This window comes from Sphaerodactylus townsendi, linkage group LG02 (genome assembly GCF_021028975.2).
Source record: "Sphaerodactylus townsendi isolate TG3544 linkage group LG02, MPM_Stown_v2.3, whole genome shotgun sequence".
Lineage (NCBI taxonomy): Eukaryota > Metazoa > Chordata > Lepidosauria > Squamata > Sphaerodactylidae > Sphaerodactylus > Sphaerodactylus townsendi.
The window spans coordinates 30,517,921-30,530,299 of record NC_059426.1 but is presented as its reverse complement, the minus strand read 5'-3'; the positions used below and the strand labels follow the sequence as shown (position 1 = coordinate 30,530,299).

Sequence of the window (12,379 nt, the reverse complement as noted above, 5' to 3'; positions counted from 1 at the left end):
CATATCAATGCATATATTTTGTAAAGTGAATTTAAGTGAATCAAGCCAGTTAGTGTCACAGTGGATGTTTCAAAGAAGTGTTGTGCTTTCAGTTTTCTGTGTATGCAGCAGAAACGTGGCTTCCGTGGAACACCCAGGTATCAAGGTCACCTTTTTTATTCTGTGAATTTTGGTCTGAATATTGCCTGCTACATTCTGTATCACTGTGAAGATGTAGATGTTTGCAGCCCCTCATTTGTTTTATAGGTGATCAATCCACTTTATATATGATTTTACATTGTCAGGTTAATGTTTGGGATGATTAAGAATTTGAGATTGATTGATTGAAGTTTTTTATCCAGAGCACAGTTTGAATGCAGCTATGCAATAATTAATGACACCTGAACCACAATCTTTCTTAGCAAGGGGTGGGAGGGGGAGATTGGCTTTCTATATAATGGAGGTTAACAAATGTATTATGTCTTGTATTTTCAACTTTTAAAAAACCTGTCTTGCCAGATCTACATTAATTTGTACTAGTAGATAAAAGATTTCAAAGTAAGATGACAGATGTTGCTAGTCTATTTAAAAAACGAAGCAACTCTTTTTAATGGAAGAACAAGAACTTTTTGCAGAAACTGCTGAGATAATCTTCTGTTCATCTTGTATCTGAAAGTATAGTTTTTGGCTAGTAGGTTTTTTTTTTAACCCAAGCTAGTTTGTCTTAGTAGGCCAAGAGTCAGATTCCCTACTGTAAAGGTGGTTCTAGCACAGTGATTCCCAACCAGGGTTCCGTGGTACCCTGGAGTGCCGTGAGCATGTCCCAGGGGTACCATGGCAATGCTACCGGCCCCCCTCACCTTTGCGGTGTCTCCCGCCGGCACCAGCAAGGATATGGAGCTGGCCCAGGGGGCAGGGCCTGCTGCAAGGTCATCAGACACTTCCCACCCTCCCACCCCCATGCTTCCCTTCACCGTGGGAGGGGAAGGTGGGGGGTGGCAAGCAGGGAAACTGGTAGGGGAAGGTGGGGGAGGATGACAGGGGTACCGTGAGATATGAAGAGTGAGGTCAAGGGTACCGTGACGTCGAAAAGGTTGGAAAACACTGTTCTAGCATGTTCTCTTGACTCATTTCTTTGTTCTAAGTAGAAAACAAATTCCTCATTTATCACGCTGGAAAGTATTGGAGTTCAAAAAGATTAACCATTTGTTATACTGCTTGTATTAAGCCCCCTCCTGCAAAATGTATTTTTAATTTACTTTTAATGTACTTTTAATTTAATAACTATATTTATAAACTGCCTTTAATCATACAGTCACAGTGCTGTGCACCTGGTTCTGTTTTTGCAGTACTTTCAAAGAAATGTTTCAGTGTTTTGAGACAGTTAGCATGGAGATGGCTGTTCTGTGGAGAACAGGTTGTTATCAAAGAGTTCCATATTAGGGAACAGCCATTTAATTTCAGAACCTCAACTGGTGAAATTAAGAGTTTACTTTACATTATTATTCATTGGACGAGGCATAATAAGAAATGATGATTGATCTCCCTCTGTGTCTCTAAGTGGGATTGGGGTGAATTGGATTTTAACTGTTATTTGAATGATGGACACCGCCCTGAGCCCTTCGGGGAAGGGCGGTATAGAAATTTAATAAAATAAAATAAAAATAAATAATAATAATAATAAGTGTTGCAGTCTCTCCCTATGGGCGCATTGGGGAGAAAATTTTCCCATGTATTTGGAAACTGAAATCAAACAACAAAGGAAAGAGCTGACCTGCTCCCAGTGTAGCTTTACCATTTGCCTACCTCTGGTGGGTGAACTCCCACCCTTGATTGCCCATGCTCAGTGAGAGAGGGGGAAATGGGGATTGGGCAGCATTGCAAATGTGTGACATCACTTTGGAGTGCTCACCCAGAAGTAATGTCACAGCATTCATGATACCCCCCCCCTCCCCAGGCTCTGAACCCCTAAAACTCCAGGAATTGGCACTGTCAGGGCTGCCAGTCCAATCCCAATGGCAGCCATTTTGTGGTGGCGAATGCTATCCTTTAAAAATAATGCCTACAGGCTCAGTGATGTGACTAACACTGTATCCACAGTGTTGAGATTATACCTGCTGACCTCTGGACATCCTCATTTACAGGGAGTTCTACACATATACATGTGGAGGCATATAGGCTTTTGGCCTCATTATTGGGATCCTTCTTTTTTTAGCATTCCAGAGAGCCTACCGCCTTCTTGTCTGTTCATAGAGATCTCTGCAGAAACTGTGACAAAAGGTGGAAAAAATAGTGTGACATGACAGAAAAAAGTTGTCAAACACAGAGAGACCAGAAGGCCTGGCGTGCATAAGTTCAGTTTTTCAAGTCAACTGACAGGGATAGTCCCATTTTTTCCTGTTTTTGTCTGTTCCATCATAACCTTTTTGGATTTCATCTCTAAGACACAGGAAGCAAGTGGATGTTGTAAAGGACATTGATGGGCACATGTATACTTTCAATATCTGAACAGGGTTTATGGCAATATAGCCATCAACATTTTTATGTAGGAAAACTTGATTATGCAATACCAAGTAAATTAACATCTGTGTCTATATATTGGCAGGAAGCCGCTCTATGGATTGTTTCAGTATAATCGGAATATGATTGGACTGGAATCCTTACCTGATCCCTCAGATACCTGGGAAATTGTTGAGACCATTGGCAAAGGCACGTACGGTAAAGTCTATAAAGTCACTAATAAGAAAGATGGGAGTTTGGCAGCCGTGAAGATTCTAGATCCTATCAGTGTAAGTAATGAGCAAAATTAACGTTGATTTTTTCTGAGTAAATTGTTAGCATATTATGCAAACAAGGGCGAAACGAATGCTCACTCATTAGGCAATTTTAAGGTATTCAGGAATAGTCAGGTGCACACATGGATTGCAAAATGATTATAATGGCAAAGTACAACATGAACTAAAACAGACTTTTTGATGACATTGTGTCCTTCAGTCTTAGAACAGAATGAGGAGGCTAGGCTAGATTTAAGGCCCATATTCTTGCCTCCTGCAGATTCTTTGTAATTGAATTTAGCAACCTCTTATGTACTGAAAACTGAATCAGACTTTGTTCTTGCTTTCACACATTAAAATTTGCCCTTGCAAGACCAAGGGGTAGAAAAATATTTGGAAAATAAATAGGCATCTCCTTCTTCCACATGTTGCAACACAGATTCCCTCCATGCTAACTATTCTAACTGGAATAGACATCATTTATTCACTTCGTAGATAATCCAGATGACAACGCTGTCAGGTCATTGCATTCCAGTGTTTTCTCTATTGCAGTGGTTCTCAACCTTCCTAATGCTGCGACAGTTCCTCATGTTGTGGTGACCCCCAACCCTAACATTTATGCAGAGAGTCTTAGCCGACCCCTGTGAAAGGGTTGTTTGACCCCCAAAGGGGTCCTGACCCCCAGGTTGAGAACCACTGCTCTATTGCTTTCCTATTTTTTTAAAGATCTGATCTGTGGCTGGGATTTTTCTGTCTCCTTAGTTCCAGCCAGCCCTATGAAGACTGACAAAGCACTATTGAGTCTTTCTAGAGCTTGATGTTTTCCTTCTTGCCTTTGTTGTTTTCAAGCAACTCCCTTCTCAACCAAATTAATTACTTCCTGCTCACTCACAATACATTCCTGGATGGGTCCTAAATTAGTTCTTGCTTTTTTGCACTGGGTAGTGGTAATAGGAGGGAAATGTAATTACTGCTTTTTACTTTGCAGCAAAAATCTATTTTGTTTTATTTTTGTAATCTTATTTTGTAATTTTATTTTGTAATCACAAAATTATGGAATTGCTATAAAAAGAAATAAAAAGAAGTAAAAATTAATGGACAACTGCTTTGGCTGCAAAAGGGAAATAGTAAATAAAGCTTCTAAATAAATTAGAGGTAAATAAATGGTGTGATAAATGGCCTCAGCTATGGGTTTCAGCCCCCTATTTGTATTTGCAGACTACTGACAAAGAGCCATATGTGATTGCCATAATTGTTATCTGCAAATATCCTGTACATGTTTTTGTGCTAATAGAGTTCATCGCTTCAATCCTGCACTATAGTTAAGCTTTGCGAGATTTTACAGTGTAGTCCTAAGCACAGCTGCACTCTTGTAAATCCACTGAAGACAATGGTCTTCAAAGGGTGTAATTCTCATTAGAACTGCACTGTTAAGTGGCCTAATAATGGGGAGTTCAATGGCAGCCTATATCAATTCGACATTTCTTGTGGTATTCCACCCCCCCTTTTGAATTAATCTGATTCTTTATTATTTGACTTGACATGGTCCATTGTATTATTGTTCATAAATGTATGAGATTTATAAAGTGTATGCATGTATCTTCAATCTAGGATGTGGATGAGGAAATTGAAGCGGAATACAACATTTTACAGTTTCTTCCTAATCATCCCAACGTTGTTAAATTTTATGGAATGTTTTACAAAGCAGATCAATACGTGGGTGGCCAGCTCTGGCTTGTTCTTGAGGTAAGGTATTTTGTGTTGCTAAATCTTAATTAAAACAAATTTTATGAGATAGCTGCTTCCTCCCCAGAACCAGAAGCAAAACCATTGGTTGGCTTCTGTGCTCTGTAAAATTTGGCATCTGCTTTCTTGTGATTATTAATGAGAAGATCTAACTGGGGAAGGAAATGATGTATAGCAAATCCAATCTGTCAAATGTGGTCATTGTTTAGACCTGAATCCTAAACCTCAACTCTAGTGTGGTGTAGTAGTTAAGAGCAGGTAGATTCTAATCTGGAGAGCCAGGTTTGATTCCCCACTCCTCCACCTGAGTGGCTGAGGCTTATCTGGTGAACCAGATGTGTCACCGCACTCCTACATTCCTGCTGGGTGACCTTGAGCTAGTCATAATTCTTTGGCACTCTCTCAGCCCCACCTACCTCACAAGGTGTCTGTTGTAGGGAGAGGAAGGGAAAGGAGCTTGTAAGCCACCTTGAGTCTCCTTACAGGAGAGAAAGGTGGGGTATAAATCCAAGCTCCTCCTCCTCCTCTTCTTTTTCTTCTTGACCTTCAATTGCCAGGTGAAGTCAATATTATTTTCCCAAGCCTTTGATGTTTGGGTTTAATGACTTTGTCTTCTTTGATGCAGCTATGGTTACTGGTGCTATGCTGTTTGGGTGACTTGTTAGGGGAAGGGTCATGGCTCAGCACTAGAACATCTGTTCTGCCTGCAGAAGATCCCAGGTTCTCATAGCAGATGATATGAAAGACATCCTCTGAAATGAAATACATTTTATACAGTTTATTCATATGTTCAGGTTCATTACAATTTTAATATTGTAATGGTAGGAGCAGTAGCCTCAAATCTGGAGAACTGGATTTGATTCCCCCCTTCTCTACATGAACAGTGGACTCTAATCTGGAGACCCAGGTTTATTTCCACCCTCTTCCACATGAAGCCTGCTGGGTGACCTTGGGCTAGTCACAGTTCTCTCAAAAGTGTCTCAGCCTCACCTATCTCACAAGATAAACGTTGTGGGGAGCAGAAGGGAAGGTGATTGTAAGCTGTTTTGAGACTCCTTATAGGTAGAGAAAAGTGAGGTATAAAACCAAGGTCCATTATGCTTTGGAAGGCTTACCTTGGGGCTCTTCACTGTGCAGTGGGCTTGTAGTAGGGTCTCCTCAGATTTTTCTGTTTACGTGTGAGGAGGCATCCCACAGCCTGCAGCACAGTTTTACACACACACACACACACACACACACACACACACACACACACACACACACACACACACACACACACACACACACACACACACACACACACACACACACACACACACACACACACACACTCTCTCTCTCTCTCTCTCTCTCTCTCCCTCTCTCTCTGTCTCTGTCTCTGTCTCTGTCTCTGTCTCTCTCTGTCTCTCTCTCTGTCTCTCTCTCTGTCTCTCTCTCTCCTCCTGCCACTGCTGCCATGGTAGGGAAAAGAGAGGCTTGTTTTTTAAATAAGATCAATTTGCGAGAGGACACAGCTTCTGAGAAGGAAATTTTTTAAAAGTTAAAAACTTTAAAAACTTTTTAAAGTTTTAAAGCATACACTTGCTGTATTATGTAACAGAGACACAAATTTACAGTTAACTAAAGCCTGTAACACTTACAAACTATATAAATTAGGATCTCTTGCTGGACGTTATGGGATTTGTGCCTCCGATTCCAGTTACTGATGAAAAGATGCCATTGTTCTGCAAATATTTCTTGCTTCAAATCTTTCTTTTGTCTTAAATACTCAGGCCCTGAGAGGGAAGTTTTTCAAACCATTCAGATCTGATTGTTCTGCTCTAGATAACAGCAATCAAGTATGTGTGCGCGTGTGTGCGTGCACGCAAATGTTAGCATTACTGGCCTAACTGAGAAATCCTGTGCCTCAAATTTGCATACCAATTTGTATGTTCACAGCACTTGCTATTTATAATCCTTTAATGCAATGAAAGGAACCATATACAAAGAATTCCAGCTCTTTCATCACTATTTCTTTGATGAAATCATATATTCTTTATGATGTGGCTAACTTCAGAAAAAAAATGTAATTGCAAGCACTGATTTTTCCTCAGGGCATCGTTATTCTGCCAGGCTTGCACATTGTAATACCTTCCCCTCAGCAATAGGCCCTTTGAACACCGGGACCTGTCATGACTTCAGGTGTTGTTACCTAAGGATAAGGGTGGGCGAAGTGAATGACTTCTGGACCTTGTTTTTAATCATTACACCAAACACTTGCAATGTCTGTCTGTGAAAATGGTGTACCATTGAGCAGGTGGTAGGAAAAAAAAAACAGCCTGAGGCTGTCGTTCTTAGAGTCTTGACTTGGTCCATTGGGTCACACATGCTGAGCAAAATGGACTGCTGCTCTGACACACATGGTGGGGTTGCTTACTCCTGATCTAGATGGCAACATTTTCAAGCAAAAGCGGATGATGTGGGCAAAAGGAAATAAACTCCCCGAATCCCCACATGCCTGACCTTGCTGCACTCTGAAGATTTCAGCATTTTTCTCCTATCCCACCTGGCTCCTGGTATTGAGCCCGGCTGGGAGACAGAATAAACTCCAGAAGAAGATATTCAAAGGATCGTGGTTTGAATCCCCTCACCTGCATGCTTTGGTGATGTTTAAAGACAGACCCTTCTGCTTTGTGTAAATATGAATAAAGGTTGCCTGCTGTTATTTTCCCTTTTAAGGGCTAATAATAGCAGGGCACAGAGTGATTCATATTGGGGAAAATATGATATTGGTTATTGTTTTTACTTACAGTTTAAAGATTTTTGGAGGCCTCAGATCCTGAGTCAGTCGTTCTCTGTCCCAAGGAGAAATGTTTTGATGCTTGCTCATCTCTTAGTTCTCTCTTCTTGCCTTATTTGTTGTGTGTGCATTTATTGTGAGGAGGAGAAGCCTTTATTTTCTATCTTTGTCCACTCCAATCAGAACCCTGCCAGACTGCCAGCTAACGCAAGCAAAATATTTGTCTGCATGGGGTGGGTTGGGATGGGGGTGTGTTTGCCAGAGAAGCAAATACTGGGCTTCTGCCTCTATCTTCCCCCAACCTCCATGGCTCTCTCTGCCTGCCAATAGGGATGAATCCAAGTTTGGATCAAGTCGCTAGTGCAACCCCAGGAAATGAAATGGCTTGCGGAAAAGGACCCAGTTTTGTGTATGATCCAGAATCTCATCAGAGGAGTTTGCTGATGTTCACACTAAACATCAGAACCCTCCTAACTGGCATAGCTATACAATGTCTAATTCTTGCCAATCAGCAGGGGTGGACTTTTAGTTGCTGATCATTTCCCCCCTTCTTCTAACGCAGGGGTCTGCAACCTGCGGCTCCAGAGCCTCATGTGGCTCTTTCAGCCTTATATTGCTGCTCCACGTGGCCTGGAGGTCGGAGGTTAGCATGGTCATGTCCCTCCAGAGCAGCTGCCATCTGCCCTCTGCCATCCCTGCAGCCGCCATCCCTGCAGCTGGCTGCCTGCTCCGTCGAGGTTTTCCCTGCTCGCACCACTGCCTCCTGCAGCACGACAGGCGGCAGCAACGGGCAGGCTGCAGCCGCCATCCCCCCTCTGCCCCACGGAGCAGGTGGCTGCCTGCTCCATCAGGCAGAGGGGTTTCTCTGCCTGGTGCCTCCGCCTCCCACTGCTGGAAGGAAAGGTGAGTGGAGGGGCCGAACTGGAGGTGGCTCCGCCCTCCAGCTCAGTAGATCTTTGGGGCCATGGAAAACAGGTCCAAATGGCTCTTTGGGTGGTAAAGGTTGCTGACCCCTGTTCTAACGCCTTGAGCCTTTTATAAGACACCCCCTCAAATTTCTGTGAGGTGAGGACATAAATATATTGTTATCTCTGAATGTCCTTACTATAATTTTTAAAATATTAGTTACAGTAACTGAATAAATGAATGGGATCTGTTTATCTCTGGTTTTACTTTTTCAGATATTCAAAGTAGGGAAAAAAGAATAGAAAGGGCAATGGGAGATGAGTAAAATAGTTGCATGAGAAACACGGGTAACATAAATTTAGAAAGGATTTAATTTCAACTTTTTCTCCCACAGCAGTGGCATGGTGGTTAAGAGCAGGTGCATTCTAATCTGGAGGAACTGGGTTTGATTCCACACTCTGCCGCTTGAGCTGTGGAGGTTTATCTGGGGAATTCAGATTAGCCTGTGCACTCCCACACACGCCAGCTGGGTGACCTTGGGCTAGTCACACCTTTTCAGAGCTCTCTCAGCCCCACCCACCTCAGAGGGTGTTTGTTGTGAGGGAGGAAGGGCAAGGAGATTGTAAGCCCCTTTGAGTCTCCTACAGGAGAGAAAGGGGGCATATAAATCCAAACTCCCCTTCCTCCTCCTCCTCCTCCTCCTCCTCCTCCTGCTGCTGCTGCTGCTGCTGCTGCTGCTGCTGCTGCTGCTGCTGTGCGGAGAAGCTATTAATGGGGAAATGTTTGCAAGAACCTGTGCTTTTCTGGGTCAGACTGTTTTGTCTCCATTGTTGACAGAGCAAACCACCAAGCCTGAGAATAGAGATATGTCTGCTGTCTATTTTATATTGCCTGCCTGCAGGAGCATTGATGGAGTGAAGGTTTGAAATGACTGTAATTTGTGGCCTCCCAGTTATCAGGCACATCAATCTTGTCTGTCATTTTAAAAAATAATATCTCTGGACTTCCTTTCACACAATAGCATTTTGGAAAGGCCTGCCTGCCGTTAGAATAAAACGTATAAAATGTGCTCTTTTAAACCATTTCAAATCAATGCTGAAGATTTTTATTTAATTGGCTAACTGAAAAATCAGCTGACTTAAAAATTAATTCTGCTTCTCAAGAACTGTTAAATCAAATATCTGATAAAATGATGCTGGTGCAAAATGCAAGGAAAGGTGGAATAGTATTGGATGAAGGGATCTACTTAGAAGTTACCCTAATCATAAAAAAGTGTTTAAAGAATACACCTGATTTTTTTTAAAAAAAGAAGAATCTTGGTATCTCAATCTGATCCTAAATTTGTTTGCCCTAAGGGAGAATGGAAAAGACTGGCTCCAATCCACCATAAATGAAGTCAGCTCATGAAAGGCAAAGGCATATCTAGGGAAAATGTAGCCCAGTGCAAAATCTGGGCCCCCTCCCCAGTGTGAGCAGCCATCCTCCCCCACCATGACCCAACAACATTTTTTTGCACCAGGTCATCTCAAAGTCAGTGTATGGACCCATGGAGAAGGAGGAGGGGTGTGGGGGCGATTTTCCGCCTCCCACATAACTAAATGGCCGCAGCCCGGGGACATTTGACGTATGTCCCCCTGGGCGGTACGCCTCTGATGAAAGGAATCTCTGCCTCCTACCGATCTCATTGCAGCCCACTCCTGCTCCCTGAAAAGCTACTCTGGAGAGTGAGGGCATGGAGCTGTGTTTGCGGAAAGAAAAACTCCACAAACACACTGGAGCTACTGCATGAACAAATTAATCACAGATTGCAATGATTGCCATGACTTATTTACTTACTTCATTTTTACCCTACCTTTCTCCCCAATGAGGATAAAAAGTGGCTTACATCTCTTTTCCTCCATTTTCTCTTTGCAAAATTTTATCCTTACAATAACCCTTTGAGGAAGGTTAGGCTGAGAGTGACTGACCTGCCCTAGTCACTCTCCATGGCAGAGTGGGGAATTCAAACCCAGGTTTCCAGATTCTAGTCCAACCCTCTTAACCACAACACCACACTGGGTCAGAGCCATGCATGTGGTTCTTGTTCTTTTCTCTGCTCCATGCATACCCTGGGAAACGCTTGTGCAAATGTGGTGTATCTCTTTCCAGCAGAGAAGAATGGGAAGCATACAGTTCAAACATTTTGGAACTGTGTGACAGCTAATTGGCAATGGCAGTTATGGAAACCAGCAGTATGCCATTCCACTTAACATCTCGGTAGAACACTGATGGTGTTGCTTACAGACCTGTGAAAGGGAGATTCACCGGCAAAAACAGGTCTGTGGAATAACTGAGGTCTTGTTTTGTTTCATCTCTCTTTCCTCTCCCACCCTTTCACAGCTGTGCAATGGGGGCTCCGTCACAGACCTCGTCAAAGGCCTGCTGAAGTGCGGCCAACGGCTGGATGAAGCTATAATCTCGTACATCTTATACGGTGCTCTCCTGGTAAGGATGTTCATTAAGCTTCTAATGAGAGAAGAGGGGGCAATTTTCCCATCTGATACACTTTCCACTTATAAATGATGATGTGGCTCACTGTAATTTGCTGGCTGTATGAGCAGCAGGGAGCTCTCTTGAGGTGGTGATACAGTGGGGCAGATGTTTCTGTGGCATCAAGCACAGATTGTTTTGGTTAACCCCCCCCCCCCCCCCCCCGGATATTAGGAGAATTATATTTAAATATGAGCTTAAGGATCTTTTTTGTCCTTGTTACTGGTATCCAGGGTCTGCAGCACTTACACAACAACCGAATCATTCATCGTGACGTCAAAGGGAACAACATTCTTTTGACTACAGAAGGAGGAGTTAAACTTGTTGACTTTGGTAATAATAGCATCCTGCTTCTTTTCATTCTTCCCTCTTTTTTGTCTGATGGTATGTACTGTTTAGCTCAAGGTGTCTATTTTTGACTGGATGAGAAGGCAGAGAGGTTTCTGCATCTGCGTTTTTGTAATTGATGAAATCTTGAAAAAGGAGGGGAAAGGGGTTTTTTGCATTGAATTCATAATAATTCAGATAGGAAACTCCAGCCTTGATTCTGCTCTGTGCGAACAGGCCATCTGGGGCTGGATGCTAAAAGGATCTGATCAGATAATAGGCAGTAATACCAATCAAATATTTCTGTCTGCTTCTCATTCTGTTGGTTTTTAAATCCCACTTTTCTTCCCGATGCCCCTCCCCAAATAGCTTACTGTTCTCCCTTCCTCCAGTTTCTCACAATAACAACCCCATCATGTAGGTAAGTCTGATAGCAAGTGACTGGCCCAAGGTCATCCAATTTGCTTCCATGAAAGCACTGTGGGCTTTTAGATGGTGAGGCGTTCTCCCCCTTCTCCTAATGCCTTGAGCGTTTTATAAGACTCCCTCCCCGCAAAGGTCTGTGAGGTGAGAACATAACTATATTGTTGTCTCTGAATGTCATTACTGTTATTTTTAAAATATTAGTTACAATAACTGAATTAATGAATGGGATCTGTGTATTTCCAATTTTAGTTTATCTCTTACTGTCCTGAATCCAGATGTTCCAGCACTTGGTCTGACAATTTCAACACCATACCAGTGGGGTAGCGCCCAGGGGGTGGAAGGGGCATCTTGCACTGGGCGTGTGCTGGTGCCAGGGTGCGGTGTGGTGGGGCATGGCGTGGCCGTTTAGGGGCATTCCGGGGGCATTCTGGGGCGGGGCGGATGGGGGCGTGGCAGGGGCTCAGGGCGCACATGTGCCCTGGGCATAGTTCCCCCTTGCTATGGCTCTGCACCACACCATGCTGGCTGTGTAGCATAACTTCTCAGCACTGTCACTGAAAGATCTGCCTGGGTCATGCATCCCAGTATCGGGACTGTTTCAGAAATCCCACACAACACTCATTTTCTACATCTGTGTGTCCCTACTGGATCACAGCATCTGCCCATGGAAGGATTCGTCCCCAAGCTGTTTTCACTTACAAAAAAAAACCCTGTTTGTATTGCATTGAAGGCATTTGTCTCTCTAATCTAGACTTTAAATATTTCATCTTCTGCATATGCAAGTAAGACATCCTTCTTTCTCAAATGGTTGTGACTAGCCTCCAGCACATTTATTCCCTCTCAGCAGAAGGTAAAGTGGTCCTCTGGGCCCCAAAAGCTAACAGATCCGTTTAATTTGCAATTACAGCTGTTA

The 12,379-nt window shown here is 43.1% G+C and overlaps 1 protein-coding gene across 7 annotated transcripts in view; it reads left to right on the top strand.

Annotated features, from left to right (window-relative positions):
• MYO3B (myosin IIIB) overlaps positions 1-12,379 on the top strand; it is a 349,141-nt gene that overhangs the window by 46,064 nt on the left and 290,698 nt on the right. For 6 of the 7 annotated variants that reach the window (XM_048486352.1, XM_048486350.1, XM_048486349.1 and 3 more), the window contains 4 exons: positions 2,585-2,768; positions 4,365-4,499; positions 10,564-10,668; positions 10,947-11,046. In XM_048486352.1, coding sequence (XP_048342309.1) covers positions 2,622-2,768; positions 4,365-4,499; positions 10,564-10,668; positions 10,947-11,046 — 487 coding nt within the window. In that variant the 5' untranslated portion in view covers positions 2,585-2,621. Of the gene's footprint in view, positions 1-2,584; positions 2,769-4,364; positions 4,500-10,563; positions 10,669-10,946; positions 11,047-12,379 lie in introns of those variants that run through there. The other variant, XM_048486355.1, reaches the window with a different exon arrangement.